At 39.5% G+C, this 22074-nt stretch overlaps 1 protein-coding gene across 1 annotated transcript in view; it reads right to left on the bottom strand.

Annotated features, from left to right (window-relative positions):
* Nucleotides 1-22074, bottom strand: part of SEC24D (SEC24 homolog D, COPII component) — a 43719-nt gene that overhangs the window by 1765 nt on the left and 19880 nt on the right. Inside the window, exons 8-19 of the mRNA XM_010225946.2 lie at nucleotides 17932-18070; nucleotides 16106-16221; nucleotides 13113-13237; nucleotides 9078-9269; nucleotides 8592-8685; nucleotides 7035-7151; nucleotides 6377-6547; nucleotides 5501-5597; nucleotides 4715-4860; nucleotides 2637-2775; nucleotides 2013-2131; nucleotides 396-575 (exon numbers count right to left, since the gene is read on the bottom strand). Of these exons, the coding sequence (XP_010224248.2) occupies nucleotides 396-575; nucleotides 2013-2131; nucleotides 2637-2775; nucleotides 4715-4860; nucleotides 5501-5597; nucleotides 6377-6547; nucleotides 7035-7151; nucleotides 8592-8685; nucleotides 9078-9269; nucleotides 13113-13237; nucleotides 16106-16221; nucleotides 17932-18070 (1635 nt within the window). The remainder of the gene's footprint in view (nucleotides 1-395; nucleotides 576-2012; nucleotides 2132-2636; nucleotides 2776-4714; nucleotides 4861-5500; nucleotides 5598-6376; nucleotides 6548-7034; nucleotides 7152-8591; nucleotides 8686-9077; nucleotides 9270-13112; nucleotides 13238-16105; nucleotides 16222-17931; nucleotides 18071-22074) is intronic.

Here is a 22074-nt window from a genome sequence, read left to right as displayed (position 1 = left end):
AGAAGAAATAAAACTTCTTTTAGCTAACGCAGGGTGTGCAACAGAAGGCCTATTATAGGAGCGAGGACACTTGTATTTCCTTAGCCCGCATAAGGGCCTTGTTAAAAGAAAGGGAGCTTTCTACCAAAGGCTAGAATGCAGCGATGGACACAGTATGTGTTTATGTTATCTCCTTGTTTTTGTTACCTCCCCTCCTCCTCACTTCTTCACTAGAGTTCAACTAGCAGCTAGGGAGCAGGAGAAGCCTAATTAAAGTAAGTAAGTCATGACATGGAATTAGAAGAAAAAAGAAAGGAAAAAAAGCCTTCCTTTTGCATCTACATAGCCTTAAAAGTCTGCTTAAGTAAACTTCTTGAAGCCAAGTTTACAGAGGAATGTGCAAGTCCTGTACTTACAAGGGGCAAGAGCTGGGGGTAGAAGAAGAGCTGTGTGTCAGCTACCCCCATGGCCATGAGCAGCTGCCGCTGGAAGGCTCTCTCATCCGTTGGGATTTCGGGCCTGCCCAGGAGAACACAGCTCTTCAACAGGCAGTTCAGGTAGACAGGCAGCACCTTCATGGAGTCGGGAAGGATGAGCTGAGAGGCAGAGAAAGCTCCTGAGTGAATTGATCCTGTGTCCTGGGCAAAGACACTTGGACTTTGAAACACTTACACTACAACTTGTTTTCTTTGATTAAAAACAACAAAATAGAAACAAACTTTTTAAATGTTCTGTTTCAAACCAGATGTGGCAGTTGTGAATGGCTTATCTAATGAATAACAAGCATAAGTTACTTGGCACAGACAGTAGTCCACTTCATCACTGTTTTTGTTCTGTAACTTATTTTTTGGGCACTAAATTAAAGCCAGGTCACAAGGGAAAAGTGGGTGGTTTTCCTTTGAACAATTTAGGAGGGAAAAGGGGGCGGGGGCAGGGCAAGTCCTCTTTGCATTATTCCTAACAACTTTGGTTCTCACTGCCCAGGCTTGTGATTAGTAGCAGCACAGCACAGTATGTAAAGCCTTAACATATCTAATACGAGGGTGAATAATATAAAAGGAAACACTGTAAAGTCTCACAAGCAAAATCAGTTACGTTTTGAGTCATGTAATTGGGATGTGTTAATTCTAAACTGCGAGTTACATTCAAGAAGAAAGAATTAGAAAAATGCAATTAAAGAGAAACCAAAGGAAATAATTATTTAAACTGAATGTTGCCAAAATGGTGGGAATCCTGATTTCTTCTTGTCATTCGTTCACGTACAAAACCTCATGTTGTAATTCAGAATGGAGGGGGGGGAGGGAGCCAATCAATCCTGCTCTTCTGAAGTACCTCATAATTTAAAAGAGCATGGAAATATATTGAGGTGTGCCAGAAGGAGGGGGAAATGCTTACAAGATTGAAATTCAGCCATCTTTGGGTATTTGCTTGAACTAGGAATACATTTTTGTCAGAAGTGGTTGCTGGAAGGCTGTGAAAGCACCTTTCTATTTAATTCAGACTCTGACACGTTTTCTGACTATACACAGTAAGCTGATAATTAATGAAGTACTCATAATTTGGGGTAGAAAAAAAAAGTTTTTTTTTTTCAAGTGGTAGGGTATAAAAGTGTTAGGATAAATACAGGCTCTTACTAGCCTTTAGTAAATAAGCATTAACAGACTGTCTTATTTTAAAACCACCTTGGATTTTTTTTCTTTCTCCTAGGAGTTGGGCCCTGGTAGGCATCAGTTTGTATCACTCCAGCACGCCTGAAAAACCTATGCGCAAATTTACATTGTACTTAGCAGCAAGATGTTATTTTCATCTTTTGAGAAAGAGATTATTTGTTGAAAATTAGAATATTAAAAAAATGGCACAGGAAAAGAATGGAAACTTCTGTAAATCAGCACACCATTCCACCAAGCAGAAAAGGGTTGTCTAGTTTCCTTTGTATGAGCATCAGTTTCCTCAGCGCCCCTGCCCGTTGTTGCAGTTGCCACCCGTGAGCCCTAGTGCCACGCGGGGTGCGGAGCGGTGGCGGGCGGCGGTACCTGGCTGGGGGCGGCGGGGCTGGCGCAGTGCTTGCGGTAGCTGGCCAGCACGTGGGCCGCCTGGCTCACCAGCAGCTCCCTCACGGTCTTCAGCGGCTGGCTCAGCACGGCTCTGAACGCTGCGGGGGAGAGCAACAACAGCGCGCTCAGGCGGGCACCTGGCAACGTCACCACCTGTCGCCCTTTGCTAAGGTCAACACTGGCCTTGCTTTTAATCCCTTTTAAGCATTTTATAAGATATATTCATCTTTCAAATAAAAGAACAATGCCATGTCCGTACCATGCAAAAAGAGCCATATAGTGTTTGCATTAGAGTGTAAGGGGAGGGAGAACTTCACAGCAGGAACTGAAGCCTGTGCCTTTCTCCTATTGCACCTACACACCTTGCTGCATTATGTTTTTAACTACCTCCCCAAGCACGACACTTGAGGCAGATGCGTTTACAATGTTCTTGTGTGTACAATTATCTTTTCAACTTTACCATGTTTAAGACTCAACAGTTAACTCAGGTTCGGAGCAGCAATTTGCAAAACACCTTTTCCCACTAATGGAATGATTTCATTTTCTCCCCCTGTCTCTGCCCCAGAGAAAAAAAGAAGCAAAACTGATTTGCCAAAACTTTACCTGACTTAGCAAAGAAGTTGATAAGTGCATCGGTCTCACAAGTCTTGTAGACATCAGCTAACTGGAAGCTACAGTTTAAACCTATATTGTGTATGCGAAGTCTTCTTTGCCCGCTTATTGAAGTGTAAAGGACAGCACACTGTGAAAACAGAAACAAATTCCCCTTCAGTTTTATTTTAGAACAAAAAGTTGACTTTCCCCATGAAAGAACCACATATTGTACGCCTAGAAGGCCATCTGAAGACAGCTTCACTAGCCAGGGCTCATTCAGTGCTTTGAGCTACAGGAACAACACGCCTGTGGTTCCTATGAAAGGTTGCTAGACACGTAAACACATTTGAGAAGTTAGTAGCCTTAAAATTTGAAAAAAATGTGACTAATCGACACACACTAACAGTATCATCTAAAAAGAAAGGTAGCTTAACTTTGTAAATCAAAAATTTCAACTGTGTAATATTTAAGTATTACCAAAAGCAGTTGGTTATTACCAAAAGCCAGCAAACAAATGCAACTGAAAAGACATTACAGAAATGGGAAGCTTTCCGAGATGTACTCTGTCCATCCCTCTATCTTACACCAACCACTGCCGAGAAAAGCTGGCTAATCCTGAAAAGCCGAGTGGGACTTTCACAGAATCAGAGAGTTTTTGAGGTTGGAAGGGACCTCTAGAGATCATCTAGTCCAACCCGCCCTGCTTCAGCAGGGTCACCTAGAGCACATGGCACAGGGTGGCATCCAGGTGGGTTTGGAAGATCTCCAGAGAAGGAGACTCCACAACCTCTCTGGGCAGCCTGTTCCAGTGCTCTGCTTTGACATGAATAAGAACTTTGACATGACTTTGCCACAAATAAGAACACACTGAGAAAGTCAAACTAGCTGTCCAACCAACCCTGTATCTTGCATCTACGACTGGCATACTGGAATGTGAAGGGTAATTTAAGAGTTTACTTAAGACTCCAATTCTCTTTTGTTTAAACATAATGCTGGCATCTGGGAAACTTTTTACAAGCATGAAAAATAAAGGGACCAAGAACAAGATCTCCTGTCTGGTAACATTTTTTTGGTACTGCATTAATCAGGCTGGTACATTTTGTTTGTTTCCTAGCACTACAATCAAATATGAACTCTCATCATCTTATGAGAGCCTGCCAGGTAAACACAGACACTCCAGATCGCTGTAGTGAGCCTCACATTAGATCTTTCACTAGTATCTTCCATGTGAAGGAGATGTAAATGTAACACCTACAAGGCCTATACATCCCCTGTCACTACTGCACCACGGCTCTAGCAGATGACTTCAGACGTACCAATCTGGATGCTTCACAGTACTGTAATCATACAAGGATCAACTGCTATTAAGTATATTTATAGGGACAAGAAAATCAGGCAGAGCAGAAACAAACGTTCAGACAAAAAGTTCAGGAGGATACTTCATTGCATAAGGTACTGTTGCTGGCAGTTACCGATCACTGCATAGGTTTGAAAATCATATGCAGCTATAGAGAACTGCTCTTGAACAATGAATGCCCCTGCAGTAATGGTTTCCATATAATACTTCAAAGATTCGTACTCATGTAAATAATAACTTATGCTGTAAAATGGAGAAATCACTTGCAAGGTCTCAACCCAGGTTCACAAAGCACTGTGGTACCCCCCCAGGAGGACATGCAGCGCAGATATGGCTGCACAGGATTATTCCCACTCCTCCTGCCCAGCTCAGGCAGACCCTGGCTGCTCAGCTCTCTGCTGCATCCCTGAGCTGTAAGAACCTGCATGCTGAGAACAGCTGCTTGGTTCACAGTTCAGCTGCACGCAGATTTACGTGACATACTTGGAAAGCCTTCTAGTTTACTAGTGAGATAGACTGCAATAACACATGCTTCCTGCTGTGTGCTTTTTGGGTACGATGCAGCCTTTGGTCAGATAATTAAAATCTTATTCCGTTAGGGTACTCCGTCACCAGAGCTTGGGCAAGCTACCTCCGCTTCCCACCAACCCTACACCATGACTGTTCCATTATGGCCACAAAGGTTCTTGCACATAATTTAATGGAATGGCACATTATTAAAGTTTTGTACCTGAATTAAGGCTCCTGTATCTTCATTCAGTTTGTCATCGTGCTTGAACTCCACTGTCACGGCCTTGTCACAGTCAACTGCAGCCATTTCTACATCTGTGGTGTTGTTCATATAAATGTCACCAAAGAAGTCAGTAGCCCTAAACCCTGAGTCAGATAAAGAGTAATAAAAGATAAACTTTTATTTAACAGTTACAAATAAACCTGACATTTATTCACTTACTTTATTGATGTTCATTAAATTTTGCTTACTGAGAGGGGCCCAGCTGACGGCACTGCCCACCAGGCAGGTGGCAACAGGAAGAGCCAAGCAGCCCTATGAGCCACGGGGCTCTGATCTGAATCAGAGACACTCAGAAGCTTTTGGGCCACTGACCTGGCAACTTGTGTGTGTTTGGGTTCCTCAAATACTTAACTTGAAGTAAGAATGAGTGCTTGGAAAGTGGAAGCAGTATTTTCATTTGAAGTATTTAAAGAATGAGGGAACACAGAGGTTTTTACACAGTCTACTTGCAGCACAGGATGCCTGACAATGATGAGAAGCCTTACTCCGGAGTGAAAACTGGGCACACATAATAAGGGCATACTCATCTGCTCTATCAGCCTATCCAATTATTTTAAGAGGTACATACTAAACTTAAAACAGGAAGCCTGGTTAGGAAACAGAAAAACAGTTTAGCCAGGAACTAAAGATAATCTCTGTAACACTTCTAATAACTGTGTTATTAATATTATGTAGTATCGTATTCATTCATGTTAACTTTCCTCCCCCCGAAGGCCCCTTTACCTGTACTTGTCCGGACCCTCATTATTGCATCAAATCCGGGTTTTTTTTCTATGTCTCTCCTGAGGTCACTCAGGAACTGCGGACTATCAGAACTGAGCTAGACACGGAAGGCAGAAGTTGCAGTTCACCACTATGCGGCAGCAAAAGAGCAAAAACCCAACCCTTCCCCTCACAGATACCCAGGAAGGTCTTTCCACATTTAACATTTCCTTTAAAATTGCATAGAAAATAACTGATTGCTACCTCATTAACAGAAATATGTACATACAAGTACTTTCCAATTCATGAGTAAGCCTGGACATCTCAAATTCCTCTTCAACCAAATCTCTCTCCAGTAACTTCACTTATGCTGCAGGCTAGACAGACTTCTAGGGAACTTCTAGAAACCCAGGGCAGCCTTGTGTACTTCACAGAAAATTTGATGGCTGGTCAGTTCAAGTACAGAGAAAACCTCTTATTCCCCATAAAATTCCCAAGTAATTTTGAACAAACAAGTTGAAGTCCTTATGGTCTTTTTTTTGGTCTTGATCATAAGTATTTTTTATCTGTAAACACGGGAGTAATTGACTTCCCTACTCAGATGTCAACTTATTTAACCAAGTTGGTTAAATAACCAAGATATTATCTAACTAGCTTCCTATCTAACTAGCTTATCTGTAAGTACCATTAATGTCTGAAGATTTCTGTTAGAGCCTGATCTGTCATTCCTGGTCTGCATTTTATCTCCTGGAGATTTTAAGTGCCACTTAGGTGCCACTTTTCTAGAGCCACTGCACTTCTATGCTAACACATGAAAGCACACTGCAAAATCAAAAAAAAAGAGGAACAACCACCCCCCAGGTGTTAGTGTGACAGGTGAGGAACTTGGACACTTACCTGGAAGTTGTTGTACCTGTAGAGCGTTCCCCCGGTGCACATCGTGACAAGACCCATGGAAGCTATGTCCACGTACTGATTTGGGAAGAGGAACAAATCCACGCAGCAGCCATTAGCCACACAGTCTCTGGCTAAGGTCTCATAAGTATTTACCTGGGGCTGGAAGAGTGTCTGCACAGAATTAAAAAACACAAATGCCGTAACATTAGATAGTGTTCATAATCTGTCCAAACCCAAATGCTCAACTGAAAGTGAAAAAAAAAAGAAAAAAAAATGTTTTAAATGAGACATGGCTAGGTTGTAATTTATGTTGTCCTTTATACATAAAACGATTCAACTTGGTACCTTCTTAGAGGACAAAATCCCTAAATCAGCAGAGATTTTTGTTTGGATGGAAGTTTTTGTTGGATGGAATTACTTTTGCAGCTGGGGCATTTCCTTTATTGGTGGGCAGTGCAACTTTTCTTTAGTGACCCAGCAGAACCCATACTAATACACTTGTTCACTACTGTATATCTGAAATCCTCAGGCAAGGTGAGAATGGAAATGCAATTATACAACTAACCTTTGTACAAGAAAATAAAAAAGATATAGGCACTACTAAAGAAATTCAGCTTAACTTAACAGCAGTCCATTTTGAACTCTGAGTAGAAAATACCTTTTCTTTATCTGTATTGAGTAGCTTTTTGTCATCTCTGTTTCTCAGCTTCCCCGGTGCTTCTGCAGTTGGCAATGAAGAATGGAAGATAAACAATTTTCCAGCACATTCTGCAGCCTGTTTCAAAGACACCATATTGGCATTTTATTCTTCTGCTAGGATCAAGAGTTGAGCCTAATTCTCATATATTTTAAGAGTCTCCAAGTACAGAGTAAACTTTCCGTAACTCTTTTTAAGCTAAATAATTCATTTAGAGCCTATACTCTTGTTGGAAATGAAGTCTCCAAAAGAACCAGGAGTTTTATGACAGTAACTTAATCTAGCACAGATATGTTGGATCATTCACCATTGCAGTAACTTCTACACAGGAATCTAAACTCCTAATGGGCAAAACTAGGAGTATCAAAATTTGCAATTAACATTTCCTCCTGCACCATGAAATGAAGTAAATGGCAGCTGTATTTGAATATTCCATTTCTAGTTAGAACTGTAAGGAGAAACATATTTGCTAACCAAGAGGGCAAACTGATGACAGCTACCCTTCAATTCCAAAGAACAGCAGCAGTACCACAGGCATCTTTGCATTGCTAACACTTTTCTACCAAAATTTAGAACATTTTATTGCTCACTCTTGCTCTTGAGACAGCTAACTGGAATAAAAAGTGATTAGCAATTTTGAATTCTTCAGTAACTTCTGGACTATGAATAAAAAAAACAAGAGAACGGATATTAAGTGAATTTTTAGAAAACAACTTTGAGAGTTGCTATATATTTTCAGTTCAACAAATGCATCTACTCAAAATGTCTGCTTTACTTGTATGCAGCTCAGGGAAAACTCAACTCTTAAAATCCCTCTGGCTGTTTTCTACCCCAGCAAATCCTGTGTTGATCCATACTGTCATTCATTTCCTTGGCAGAACTCCACAGAAATGTCAGCACTGCAGGGGATGTCCCCGGCGTACAGAAAGTGCTGGGGATGCACCTTGACCCGTAGATTCACTTTCAGCTGTATTCAAGCTGTGAAAACTTGTCAGTTAAAGGGATCCCTGCACCCCTACCAGTTCCATGGTAGAGGAATAAATATCTCCAGTTCTGCATGAAAAGTCAGCTGAAGTTGGAGGACAGGGAGGCTAAGTTGCATCTTATGCTTGTCCTGCCCTTCACACGTACAAGGATGAGATGTCTGTGCAAGCAGCCAGGGTGGCTAACAATTTTGTTGCAATAGCTAAAGGCCTCCCTCTCAAATGCTGTCAGGAAGAGGCTGACTCCTGCTCCCCATCTTCTAACCATGTGGAATAGACTCTAGGGAGTGGTTTCCCTTAATGAGCAAAATCTGGAAACAGATGCTTGCCATTTTTTTTTTTTGGACCAAAGCAGCTCAAACATACTGTGAGAATAATGGAACAAAAGTGCTGGAAAGGATCAATGATTTCTGTCTTGTTTCCCATTGTCATTTGTACATGGATTTGGCACCACCTTCAGCAAACGGAATTTCTGTAGCTTATCAGGTCCTGCCCTCATTAAAGAGTCGGTTCCTGTGCAGAAGAACATTCTGACCTTTAGCGCCTCCATGCCGGCCTGGATGACGGGAGCAAAGATGGTCTCGCTCTCGTTAGTGTCTGCAAACATCTCTGGAATCTGGTCCAACAAGCTAAGAAAGAGGAAAGCATCAGTGTTAGCATACTTGGGGTAATGCTGTTACGCACCGAGTCTTCACACAGCAAATTGGTGTTTAAAAAAAATAATGTTGGTTGTTCCGTTTCTTAAGATCCCGGCCAGAATGAAACCAAATAGGAATGTTAAAGTTCTAGGAACTGCATGGCTTCGCAAGGGGCAGCATGCAGGGAGCTGGTACTGCTTTTTCTTCGTATCAGAGATAGAAATACACGACCTGAAGCAGCTGCTTGTTCCTAAGGCATTTTGATAGGTACATCACGCACAAAGCTTCTCCCCTTCCAGAGATCATAGGACACCGTTTACTAAAGGTTACCATATAGCACAAGCATTCAACTCCTACTCGGGAACAGAACTGTTTTATCTTACTTGTTAATGACAGATCGTGATTCCTGAAAGTTGACAAGGAAACCATCCAGCAAAGGAACAAAAACTTCTCCAACATCTGAGACAACCATCATCTGAGGCTGGGCTAAGTTGCTCTTTACATTAAAGAAGTGAAGGACCTTGTTGTAAGTGACAAAACCAACTCGAATCGCTGAGGATTCTTCTTGCTCTTCCCTACAAGAAAAACAAGGACAACGGCATATAGTTTTGAAACACTGACCTTGCAATAAAACTGTTGCTTTGAAATGTGCAGCTGCTTTCGGATCATTATCCACACTGTGGACTAACAAACCAAATACCAAACAACTAGATGTAATGACCCCAAACTCTGCCTTAGGTCAAATTAAAACCACCTAATTAAATCAAGCATTTTTTTTTTTTAAGAAAATCAACCCAATCAGCTGCACACTCTATCCCTAGGAGTCAAGAGTCCCTAAGAAAAGGAATAATATGTTCACAAACATAGGAAAGGGAGAACAGGACAATTAGTTACAAGATACAATCAGAAAGCCAGCTTGCTTTAGTCTACATTATAATTTAACAATAGTAATGATGGATGCCTAATTATAAACATTAGGGTAAAAAAGTCTTAATTACTTCAAAAATCTCAACTTAATAGGAAGCTCCTCTTGTTAATGATAAACAAAGCCTTCAGCACCAAAAACGCCACATGCCAAGTCTATGGAATCAGCCACTATCAAACATCAGCCTATGTTCTCTGTACTGCAGCGTTACACATTAAGGACCCTACTTCTTTCATGGGGACATGGCACTGAAACAGAGTTTGCAGCCTAATGTATGCTTGTTTTGCAGGGAAAGAGTTTCATATTTAAGGCACTGAAACTTGGAAACACCCATTTAATTCCCAGCTATTCCTCTGATTTCATATATAAAAGATATTTGATTTCTCTGGACCTCGGTAAAAGGGGAATAGTAGAAATCAGACAGGATGGCAAACAGGACAATCACCAGGTTGTCAAGCTATTTACCTACCAGTGGACCCAAAGCTCTTGGAGACTGCAGAAACTGGAAGCACAAAAGTAGCTGGGCTGATATTATTGCTTTCTTTAGCTTACAAAAGAAGTCACCCAGTGACAATTTACAATTACAAAAAACTTAACGCAAATAAATACGCTAATAAGAGGACAGGATACCAAAACGTCCAGAGACTCACACAGATGTTACTATCATACCAAAACATGGGTAGGATAATAGCAGTATTTCCAGTAATTAAGTAATTAAGGCAGAACTACTTCACTCTAGTCTCTGAAGTAGCAAGGGGGGGTTAAATCATCCAGAACTCTGATAAACACACCCCAGGAAAGAAGCCAGTGTCTGAAAATACTTTCCCTGCTACTTAAGGAAAAGCCTTGGCCGCACCAAAGCCAATGACCAGGCCTCCATCCCTGGAAATCAACAAGACTGCATCTCATGAGTGCACAAATGCTGGCAGGAGCAAACTCAAACCTGGGAGGGAAACAACACAGACAGACTCTCCCCGCACTTGCTATCTCTTCTTTCCAACAGCAAATAGAAAATACTGTTGCACGCCTTCATGGCTATCAGCTCTGCTTCTTTTCAGAGTAAAAAATAAATTGCCGCTGGCAGTTCACAAGCTTCATCTAAAACCTCAGGCTTGGGAGAGAAATCATTTTTCTTGTCTCAAATCTGTAACTCTCATGTCAGCCAGAATGTTAATCCCCCATTCCTGCTTTACAGGAACATGGCTGGATGAGATAGGGGCTACTTTGATCTAAGAGAAAGCAATATTCTATATGCTGCAATACTCCGTTAGGAAACATTATGAATAATTTCTCCAAGATATTCTAACACCTAGATAGATGCAGCACTTTCTGAATTTACATTTAGAATCATTCCCTGCCACTCAGACACTGCTATTTTGTTAGTAACATAATTAACAGGGAGCATTCAGGATTTTGAGGAGGACACGATATTACCAGCTTTCTGCACACACAGCACTTTCCTACTTTGAAGAGAAATACATACATCCTCTTACTAGTCACAGAGTTTTAACACGGAAGGCATTTGGGACAATTTTATCAGATCCTGCTCTTACTACCACCCTTCGTAAGATCCAGTCTCTAGAACATTTTTACAGATTTGGTTATGAATATGGGAGCCAATAGCATATTTAGCTCATACACTACTTAGTTCTTTTAAAAATCTCAAAATGAGACATTTGAATCGCCAAGAACAGAATCGTACTCAAATGTTTTTAAATTATGTATCTAAATATTGTACTTGCTCAACTGGTAGCCTGGTTTTCTGCCTTAATATCTTAAACAAGCAGAAAATGTATTTTCTGCCATGCTTTAAGTCTACAAAAGCACAAAGGCCCTTTCAACATGCAAACTTGGGATACCTTAATCCATTCTTTGTCAGCTTAAACTTCCCACTTCTCAGTCATTTTTACAGGTCTCCCTGGCACAAGCCTTTACACCAATGGCCTTTTTGTTAGGACGACTGCTTTCTTACCCAAAGCCTTTCCTGTTACAGATTTGGGCTCCTGGAAAGCCAAGCACAGGGTGAATTCCCAGCACAAGGCTTTCACCTCATGTGATAATAGTAAAATATTTTTCCAGGTGTCAATTTCCAGCAACAGAAAAGGAACACACAGCAAAGTTCATGTCACTGTGTCAAAATAAAAGTTCTACTGCAAATTTGAGCAATTGCCTTACAGCAAGTTTTGTATTCCTTAAAGACAACAGACTAGTTTTTGAAGAGAATGAATGGTCTATCATTTTTTTTTCTCCATTTTTTTTTCAGTGGACATGAAAGAGCTTAGGCCTAGCAGACAAATTTGCCAGCAGCACATCTCTGCAGAGTCCTTGCAAGGTTGGAATTAATATATGTCTTCTTTGTGATGGACATGCACTTGCCTTCATTATTCTGATCACTCTCTCATTCAAGTCTAAGTGTTTTGAAACTGTTAACTACTTTTTAAGACCACACTCATACCTTTTATCATCTTCACAGTGATGTCCAATCCTGATGGAAAGCTTTGAGACATGATCAGGACAGTATGAAATGCTTTTGCCCCAGTTCTGTCTTCAGTAACCACGCTCTTGTGAGATGGTCTAATGTGGGCAGAGGATCTGACAAACTGCGCCCCCTGGGCTGGAATTTATTTTACACTCTGATCTCCAAAGAGGAAACACAACAGAAGGGTTTATCCTACAGCCCAGATTACCTCAAGGATCTTGTCTCCTGCCCTTCCTCACTTTGCTCTCTCTGTGTTTAAAAGCTCTTTTCTCCCAGCAAGTACTGTTAATTCAGAGCCTGTTTTCTTTCTCTATGCCATTCAATGCTTTGTATGTTCCAAATGAGAACCATCTTGTCTACTTATTTCCTCAGTCCAGCTCTCACTGCTTTCATTTAACTATGTGCCTGCATTATTTACATTTTAATGAAAGTTATAGAAAAGAATATACTGCGCTAATATTAATCACTACTAATCACACTCGCCAAGTAAACATGCCGTCTTTCATACATGATTTGTGTCCCCTCTCAGACACACACCAGGCAGATAATTCTCACCAGAGCCAGAAGCTCTAAAAGCTGGCTAAGTAATGACGAGCAGTTATAGATACAAACCACTAACATTTTGGCTTTAGAGAAACTTGACATTTTGGAGCATTCTGGCATGTTAAAGCGATACTTTCTTGATTGATTTCATGAGAAAAGCAGCACTGCAGTAAGCAGAACTATGGCAAGTGAAGGCAAGCTACAAGCTGGGATATAGATGATAAAACCACTAGAGTTCACTATAAGAAAGGAAAAGAAAGATTGTTCTATCTGTGATTAGAACAACACATCCTTTCTACCCATGTGGTACACCTAGACAGTATTAACATTTGGTCACCATCACCTCAACAAATGCCTGTGTTGTAAATTTTGACATTTTCTGGTGCCTTCTTGTTATCACCTCTCAATGTGCAAAGTTTCAAGGAAACTGTAATGTAGCATATTAAGAAAACCACAACTATGTTTCTTTACCTTGGAAGTTTATCTAGCAGAGTCTTCAGCTCATCACATATAAGCTTAACAAGGCCACTGTTTATGTTTCTATATGAAACATCAATCATGAAGATATAAGCAGGTGGTTTCGGAGGCTTGTTGTTCTACAGAAAAAAAAAAACCCACAGGAAAAATTAGACAGTACCCTATTATGTCCAATAAATACAATTCAGAGATTGTACCATCCAGGCAATCTAAAAACTGCGTTCAGTAATGCTGTGTATCATAAATAGTAATTATTACAGTAAGATGTTTCATGGGTTGAGATGGGTAAAGACCATCCTTAGAATAAAACATGATTACCAGAAAATAACATTCTAATGGAATAAAATATGAAAAGAGTGACAATTTACTAGACAAAATGAAACGCTAACATTTTCTGTAGGAATTCAAGTATTTAAATAAATTTTTCTTCTGCTCTTTTCTGTATTCCATACTCTTTTATGATTCCCTGTATCCTTACATATCTCATTTTGTTAATATGAATATTTAATTTTCACTAGCATTTGCCTCTAACTACTGTTAAATGATTACTAAACTAAACTGAAAACAGAAATATGGCTTAGCTGTTAAACCAAAGTTAAAGTATCTCAGTCCTTTGCAGTGCTAAGAGGCACTCATCAACATTGTGGCTGGTTCATGCACCAGTGCACCATGGATATCTGAGAAAACTATACTTTTAAGAATAAACTCTTCTTCCATAAGATATATAAAGCATGGACTAACGCTCAGTGTATGTAGCTGCAGAACACACAGCAGTGACTTGGAACGGTATGTATTCCTTTGGGCATAACTTCTTGCTCATAAGCTCTTACTCAAAATGCAAGTGGCACTAATCACACACATGCAGTACTGTGACAACTGTCTATAAATAACAAGCAGCAAACTGTAGTTTTCCTTCCTCAGTAAAGTAACGTAACACAGATGTACCCAGAAAAACCAAGAATAACAGCAATCTTCATAGGCCTTGCTATAAGCCTAAGAACAGTTTTCCATCTTTCTATTAAACAAGTAGTGGTCATTAATTGGTGTCAAATGCTGGTCAACTTGCCCTTACAGTCATGTAAACTATTTCACAGCCTTCACGCAAGTTCTGGCCACTTGAGTTATACTTACTATAAATCAAACCCAGAAAACTAACCTTTTAATTATGACTCATCCACAGTATGCAGCACGCTTTACACTAAATTTCATATTATATCCTTGGTCTCACTTCATTTGAATTGGGTAATACAAGATAAACTTGAGTGAAATAAAACCAGGTGTGTTTTTTTTAAAGCTATTTTCTGTATTTGGATGCAAATTTCAAAAGCTGTATCAAACATTATTTTCTAAACTGACATACCACACCACCATTTATAAAGAATCCTAGACTAATTTCTGACATACATATGGTAGAAAAAAGAATTGTGCTCTTGCAACATCCGCTTAGCAGAAGCACAGTAATGCAAAACAGCTGTTATTTGCTAATTTTTGTAGCTGTTCATCCTTGTCATTTGATAAGCACAAAAGGAAATGACTTTCCAGTTTAGGTTTTAAACTAGATGTAGAAAAAAAATTAAAGTTTGCTAACTTAGAGCAAAATAAAAAAAAATTACAAAATAACCAAGATAATATTGCTAACTTTTCTATAGCCCATGACTTTGCACTAGCAGTGGAAGTCTCTACTTATTAACAGATTTAACAGATTTCATTCTCTCTCTCTCTCTTTTTTTTTTTTTTTTTTTAAGCATTCTGTAAGTTTATACAACAAGGTCTTTGCAACAGAAAGAAAGACTGTGCTGGACTAATCAAATAAACTCCCTGGTTTGAACTGTATGACAAAAGCCTCTGCACTGAAACCTGCATTACACAGGATCACGCTCTGGAGCAGACAAGAAGGACTGTCAAAATGACACGGAGCCTTCAGCACACTTGAGTTCTCCAAAGCTTCACTGACTTTTGGTGGCACTACACCAGATGAGCACTAACCAAGGGTCCCTTCTTCTACTTCTGTAATGCCTCACTACAACTCCTCAGTTCTCTCCTGCTCTGGGGTTAATCCAGACCTCAAAGAAATCCATAAAGCAGATCTTCATGATCCCACTGGACTTTACACCAGTCCCCTTCCGAGAGACCAGAACTAAACAGCTGTTCATTTCCTATGGAAGAGCAGTAACTTGCTGGTCTGAAATCTGTGGATGTTACTGGTATCTACTTCAAGACTTCATAGAATACAACTGCCTTAATTCTATTGCAATCTCAATCCATTGACATTTATTGCACTGACAGGAAGAAAATTCTTGCCTGTCGGCAAGAACTGAAAAATACATCCATACTGCAGAGAGACAGTTACACTTACAATCTGTAAGCCAACCTAAGATTTCTAAAGTAATTTATACTTCAGGAAGTATCAAATAAAGTTCTCTAATAAAATCATTTACAAATACTTGCAGTGACTTGAGCACTCTTTGGACAAAATCCTTAAGTGAGTTTACAAAAAAAGAAAGCAAACCCATGCCACTTGAACTTAATTTTTGGTCAAAACATTAAAACTACACATGTCAGGGAGGGAGAAAAAAAAAAAAGGGAAGTCAAATTCCCATGCTAAGGTTTCAAACTTTAGGTAATTTAGATACGTATCTGTCTTCAAAATTAACAAAAGACATGCAGCTAAAATTTAACATTGCTTTGGAATTTCAGCTATATCCTCTAGACAGTGCAGCCACTTGCAAGGACACAAGCAATGCCCCAGCTGAACACCAGCGACCCATGGCCTTGCTGCACTGTTATTCTGACTTAACAGTCTGATATCAGTGGCATGAGAGAGCAAAATGCAGTATTGTAAGCTTGAACACTGTACATCTGTGTTTTCTAAAATGTTCCTGGACTGTGCCATTCAGCTTACAGGTGTGTTTGTTCTAATGCTGGTATTTAAAGGACTTTGTTTGTTTAGACCTAAAGTTATAATTTTGCATATTGGAAATACTCACCCGGCAATAATCCAAGGTAGCAACATATTCATAAGATCCTAGAGATAACTCAGGCCTTTCATAGTGGTCCACCCGTTGGCCAATGTGGTCCAGATGTTGAAAGAAGAATGGAGGGACTAAAAAATCAAAATGAGAGGGTAAAAAAATGATTTTTGCTTTGTGGTGAGGAGAACAACCCAACAATTCTTTCAATAAATGCAGTGAACTAATAAAGGCTCTTCTTTTGCTGATGAAAGGATGTGTGTAAATGCTTAGCAATTGATTTTAGATCAATTTGGTTTATGGAAAAAATTAAAACACCATAGTAATGTACTCTCCTCTTGAATGTGCAAGACAAGCCATATTTCCCTATAAATGGCAATGTTCTTCCAGTTTTACATTATTCAAACCTAAGCAGATAGAATGTACAGGTTATTTCCACAGGCAGGAGTCTGCCATTCTCAGGTTATAGGCTAACAGCAGCTACTTTGTTAGGAGATATGCCCATTCAAAACTTAATTCAGATCTCAGAAGTCTGAAGAGGAACAGAGTTAATTGCTGGACTTTTCTGCAACTTGGGCCACATTAACCAAAATATTGCTTCATCGGGATTAGTGCTACAAGGTTCACAACCCTGCCTGCTCTACAGCAAGCTCACCCAGTCCATCATACTGGGATACCTCTGTAACTGCAGACAAAATATACAGAACTCAACTCCAAGGAACCATTAGGAAATCAAGCAGCTTTGCCACCAACAACATATATGCAGCTAGTCCAATGGCTAAAGTCAGACTGAGGAAGTCACCTCTGGATTTTAACCCCTCATTCCTTGACCAATATGCATTTAAAATATTTATTTTTTAGGTTTTTGCTGTCTGTTAAAAAAACAAGGGGGAGGGGTACTTACCTAGTTCATAGGATATTTTTAGGCCTTACTAAAGTTTTTCTTTAAATGCTTTCATACTTAGATGAATGGCACTGTACAGAGCAAGATTTAAACTGACACTTCAGTTAAAATCTGTTACTTAAAATGCCCGTAACGTATTCAAACTTATGTTTACAAGAGTTTAAATCACTAACAAATTATGAAATTTGTTATCTTAGACAAGCATTTGGGCCTCAGGCAGAAAAGAAGTTGGAATGAGTCTGTCAAGGTTCACATTTCAGAGTTGAGAAGATTACTGTATTAGGGAAAGCACTTACTGCTGGGATCCAGCTGAGGAAATCCAACTTGATACAAATGGCTAGAAAGGCTAGCTCTGGCAAAGATTTGGGACTTAGCCAAAAGCACAAGAGCACTTATGAGTCACATGCAGCACACTTGAACAAATATGGCATGGTATCTTCTGTGAAAACCAACACGTGTCACTGTAAGATTAATAGGCTATTTAACTGTTGAATCCACAGTCATGGACAGGACTATTCTGATACAGTTCTAAATATTTGGTTCTCATTTTAACAGTTAAATTTCTTTAAAGGAATTCATGTTTCTACACAAAAGTTGTTTTCAGTTAGCAACATACAATACAGCAACTTTGTAACCTGCGGTGACATTGTTTTTAAATAACATTTTGACCATATCAGACTGGACTTCATGACTCAGCATTGTTATTTTTTCTTACATTTCTTTTTTAAACTTGTACAGAACAAATGTTTATAGGTATCTTCTTGGCTGTTATTTTTTTTTTCATTTTAAAATAGGCCTAGTTACTGCGTCACACTGAATTACTTTCAAGTCAGCAAGTCAAGAAAGTCATTTCATGGATAATAGTTTCATTTTAGCTTTACTATACTTCAGCATTACTATGGCATTACTATGAATCATAGGTTAGAGAAAGGACCCTTACCATCATTTACACAATTGCAAAATCCACACTGGTATCTTCTTCCACCTTCAATGAACTGCATGAAGGGACACATATAAGCTTTGCACCTGTTGCATCGGATCGGTCCAGTCTCCCCATGGTTTACAAGATATAGAGGTGTCTAGATAAAAAAAGTATACGATGTTGTAAGAAGCAATGCAAACTTGAAACCAAATAAAGCCAGCTGCTGCTCTGACTTAACTCTTATCAGACACCACCTGGATCAAGAGATCACTGTTCAGCATTTTCCCAAATTCTGCAGTACGGTTGGCTCAAGCCCATAGGTCTCACGCAGTCTGTAGGAGACAGAATATTCATATTTGGCCATACAATAATATTTTTCCCCCTTCAGCTTTATTTCAGATCCTGAGCAGGATTAGGTGAACTGTTGCAGCCAGACTAGAAAGAGAACTTGCCTAAACTGCAGTAACCCTCTTTTCACTTAAATGAACAATGCATCTTGCTTAGGAAAAGAAGAAACAAAACGTCATTGGCACCTTCCAGCATGAATGACAAGAGCTAAACTGAGCGCTTCACAGGCCTATTCTGCTATTTATCACAAAAGGAAACAAGGATTCACACCAAAAACTACAATAAGAGCTCATCTAGCTTTGCAGCAGTGCCAGATAGGAGCCAGCCCAGCCTACAGAACTGTGAAGGCTCTGGAAATTCAGCACTCTTGGCTGGCTGCTTCTCCAAAGGGGTTCTACAAGTTGCCAGGAGAGCTGCTGGCCTCAGCTATTTCGCTCTATCGGGCTGTACCTTCCCCAAGGAAGTCTATCTGGTGCTCATCTGTTGCACGTGCCTCTCTCAAACAAGCATTTGCTAAGAAAGCTTCTACTATTTTCTCCTAAGTATCTCCCCTGCTAACAGTGCCATGTTATGTGCTCTGCTAAGGTTTATATGTTGTCAGGGTTACCAGCTGGAGAAGATTTAGAAGCAATACTAATATTTATTGAAGGAGAGAACATAGAGCAAACAAACAGAGCATCTCAAACGCTCGTCAGTTTAATTACATTGACCACTCTGCTTGCTTATAGTCCCTGCTGGAACCACAGCTCACAGAGAACATTTCCCAGATGGCTCTTTCACTAATAACTGTGCAGCACTTGGAAGATTCCTGTGATTATAATTCATGTGTATGAGAAGTCATACTTAAAACCATTATACAAATCGAAATTTTTGATCATCTCTGAAGCTTTACTAAGCACAAATGTTTTCTGCATTTGTTTTTTTTTTTTTTTCCTTAACTCCTCTCCATCCCCACTAAACACCTCTGAGCATAAGAATAAAAAATTAAATCCAGATTTGGAACACAAGACAGATTTCCACAAGAGGAAAAATGCTGACAGTCTCTGAATGCTAAAACTTCCCACTAGCATATTCATTTATTCTTTTTTTTAATCTGCCTCTTCTTATAGAACACACATATTTCATCTATTATACACTTTTATCTTTTATTGGACCATAACAGTCTCTGAATAACTAGAAAATTGTACCTGTCCTTTTAGCATTCGCTGGTTACAGCACATTTTATTGTTTGTTTATACTTTATGGAGACACTTATTTTACTCCTTTCTCTCTCTCATGGACTTAATGCTTTTGCCCAGGATTTTATACATAGGAATAGATTTTACTGCATAGGTTTTAAGCGTTCCCTCCTGCTCTGCTGAGGTATAATTTTACTTTTTGCCCTTTCTTCTCTGAAAGTCAAGTTTAACACAAATTAACCAACAATGTCAGCTGGTAAACTATCAGGGTCACTTCTCAGATATGAGACTCCAGGCTATAAAACCTGTTCATCAGCCTTGATCATTTAGTAGTACTTAAAACTTCTGGGTTTTGCTCATTACTAGGCAATTTTCTGCTTATCATTCTTTTGTATTAGTTTAATGAGGCCTGGATCTTGTTTGCAGGTAATGTTATTACAGCGTCTGAACTGGTACAGAAAAACAAAGTCTATTCCTGATGTTATTATACACACTGTTTCAGTAATTTTAAATCCAAATTTGAAACATTTAGTATCATCCAAGAACAATTTTTACTATGCATTTAAAAAATAAACTTTTGGAGACAGCAAAAAGATTTTTTTTTTCTTCTCTTTTCATATTTGGAGTGGAAAATTTATTTTCCCTCCCTCTTTAAGCTTTTTAAAAACAAACCAAAACAGTCAATGGGAAGTTCCTTTTGAATATGCAGGTTTAGAGCCCCAGTAAACAAAGGCTGCAAAGATTTATGTACATGTTTACCTCTGTGTATCAAACGGTTGTCTTCAAGTCAGTCAGAGTATGTACAGTGCATAAAGTTAAGTCATGTGCTCAAGGCTTAAAAAAAACAGCAGTATCCGCAGGCAGTGTTCTCTAAACTTTTACTAGGTTGGATTCTGCATTGTCTAACACAGAGAAATAAAGGATGAAATACCAATGAAATCAAATGACTGCAGCAGGTTGTTCTGATTCCTAAAAAACTTGTAAAACCTTCAAAGGAAAATGCAACCAAGAAGCATATGCAATAGAATTTCCATCTCTATGGGAACTTAAAAAATTAAATAATGCACATGCATAAAAAAAAATAAAGTGAATACATAAAAAGAAACAGCGCCACCACCCAAAGCCAAAAGCAATGCTGCTAAGTAAGAAAGTCTTGTTTCATGTGCTCTACTCTCTGTAGATGTCACTGTATACCAGAAGACAGAAAAGATTTGCTTACGCTCCCCATCGTACTGAGTAGCAAACTCCCAGAGAAGTGGTGGAATAAGAAAAAAATCCAAAAATCTTAGCGATTCCTTTTCTTTCTGAAAACCAGTGCAACATTCTTTTACTTTTGCCTTTCTGCCTATTAGGTAGGCAGTAGAATGCCTGAGCATTCTTTCATCTCTTTCCTTAAATCTCTAGTAATACAAACTGACTCAAGTTATATATCTATTAAATTATATATAGCATTAGCTATGCTTGGGTGTTATGTCCTTATACATCTCTTCATTCTTATCTCTTCACAACCCTTTTCTATTTGGAAAGCCAAAACAGGAGAGAGGCAGAATCTCACAAAAACAGACTCTTAGATACTGTTTGGTGATCTTACAGCACTATCAAAATACGAACTCTTGCAAAAACAATGCTTAAAATAAATACATGATAGGCAAAATCTGAACTGGACTGGACACATGTAAGGGGTCCTACTACACCAACTGGAAGAATCAGTTCTGCTTGGAGGCAGGACATTGCAGTCTTTCGTTAAAGCAAATGGGGATTGGGCCGGAGGTGGGAAATGCTCTGACACACTTGCATAAACTTTCCCTTCTCTGGAAGCTCGGGGCCTCACTGTAGTACAAGTACTGAAAGCTGATCCTATAAACCATAACTTATCCCACTATTAGTCCAAATATAGCAGGGAACCCAAGAGTTTTATTTTGCACATATTTCAGTGAGAACATCTTTTAGGATTCAGTAAAATATCAAAAAGCTATTGTTTAGATATTGGTGGCACAGCTCCAAAATGAAACACTTCCATATCATTTACCAAAAGAACTGTAACCTATGCTTTAATGTCTCAGAAAGCTGAATCACTAAGTGTGCTATTAAAGTAAAGATCTGACCCACTCCTGAGGGTTCCCTGCGATGCGAGCGAAGTATCACCTTATTCACATTGCAGGATCGGGGCCACATCTGGAAACAATTATTAAGTGTAGAAATAAGGCTGTGATAGAGCTCTAGATCATCATGGCACAGCTCAGGAAATGTATTGTAATGGTAGATCCAAGAAGAGGAAGAGCCTCTTGTCTAGAGAAAGAGACATACACAAATGCCAAAGAAAACGAGCCATTTATCATGCATTTATCATGCAGCAAAGCAGTAAACCCCGCACACTATCTGTCTGCATTGCTGGCTTGCATGTATAGACCATAATGCAGAGACACACTTCATATTTGTGCTGCAGGCTGCAGCTCTGCATGGGCTCTCTGGGCATTTGCTTTCCCTGTGTGCCATGGCCAAGGCAGATCCCTAGCTGCTTCTCACCATATGCTCTAGCAGTGCAGCAGCGGGTCAGCAGTAGGGACCACATTTTTGCCCTTTGTTATACACTCCATCGCCATTCTGGTGCCTTCAACACTCCAGGATTCAAATG

Source organism: Tinamus guttatus, unplaced genomic scaffold (genome assembly GCF_059628265.1).
Source record: "Tinamus guttatus ecotype Peru unplaced genomic scaffold, ASM5962826v1 Tinamus_guttatus_pri_ptg000288l, whole genome shotgun sequence".
NCBI lineage: Eukaryota > Metazoa > Chordata > Aves > Tinamiformes > Tinamidae > Tinamus > Tinamus guttatus.
The sequence above is the reverse complement of the archived record's forward strand: the minus strand, read 5'-3'. Positions and strand labels throughout refer to the sequence as shown.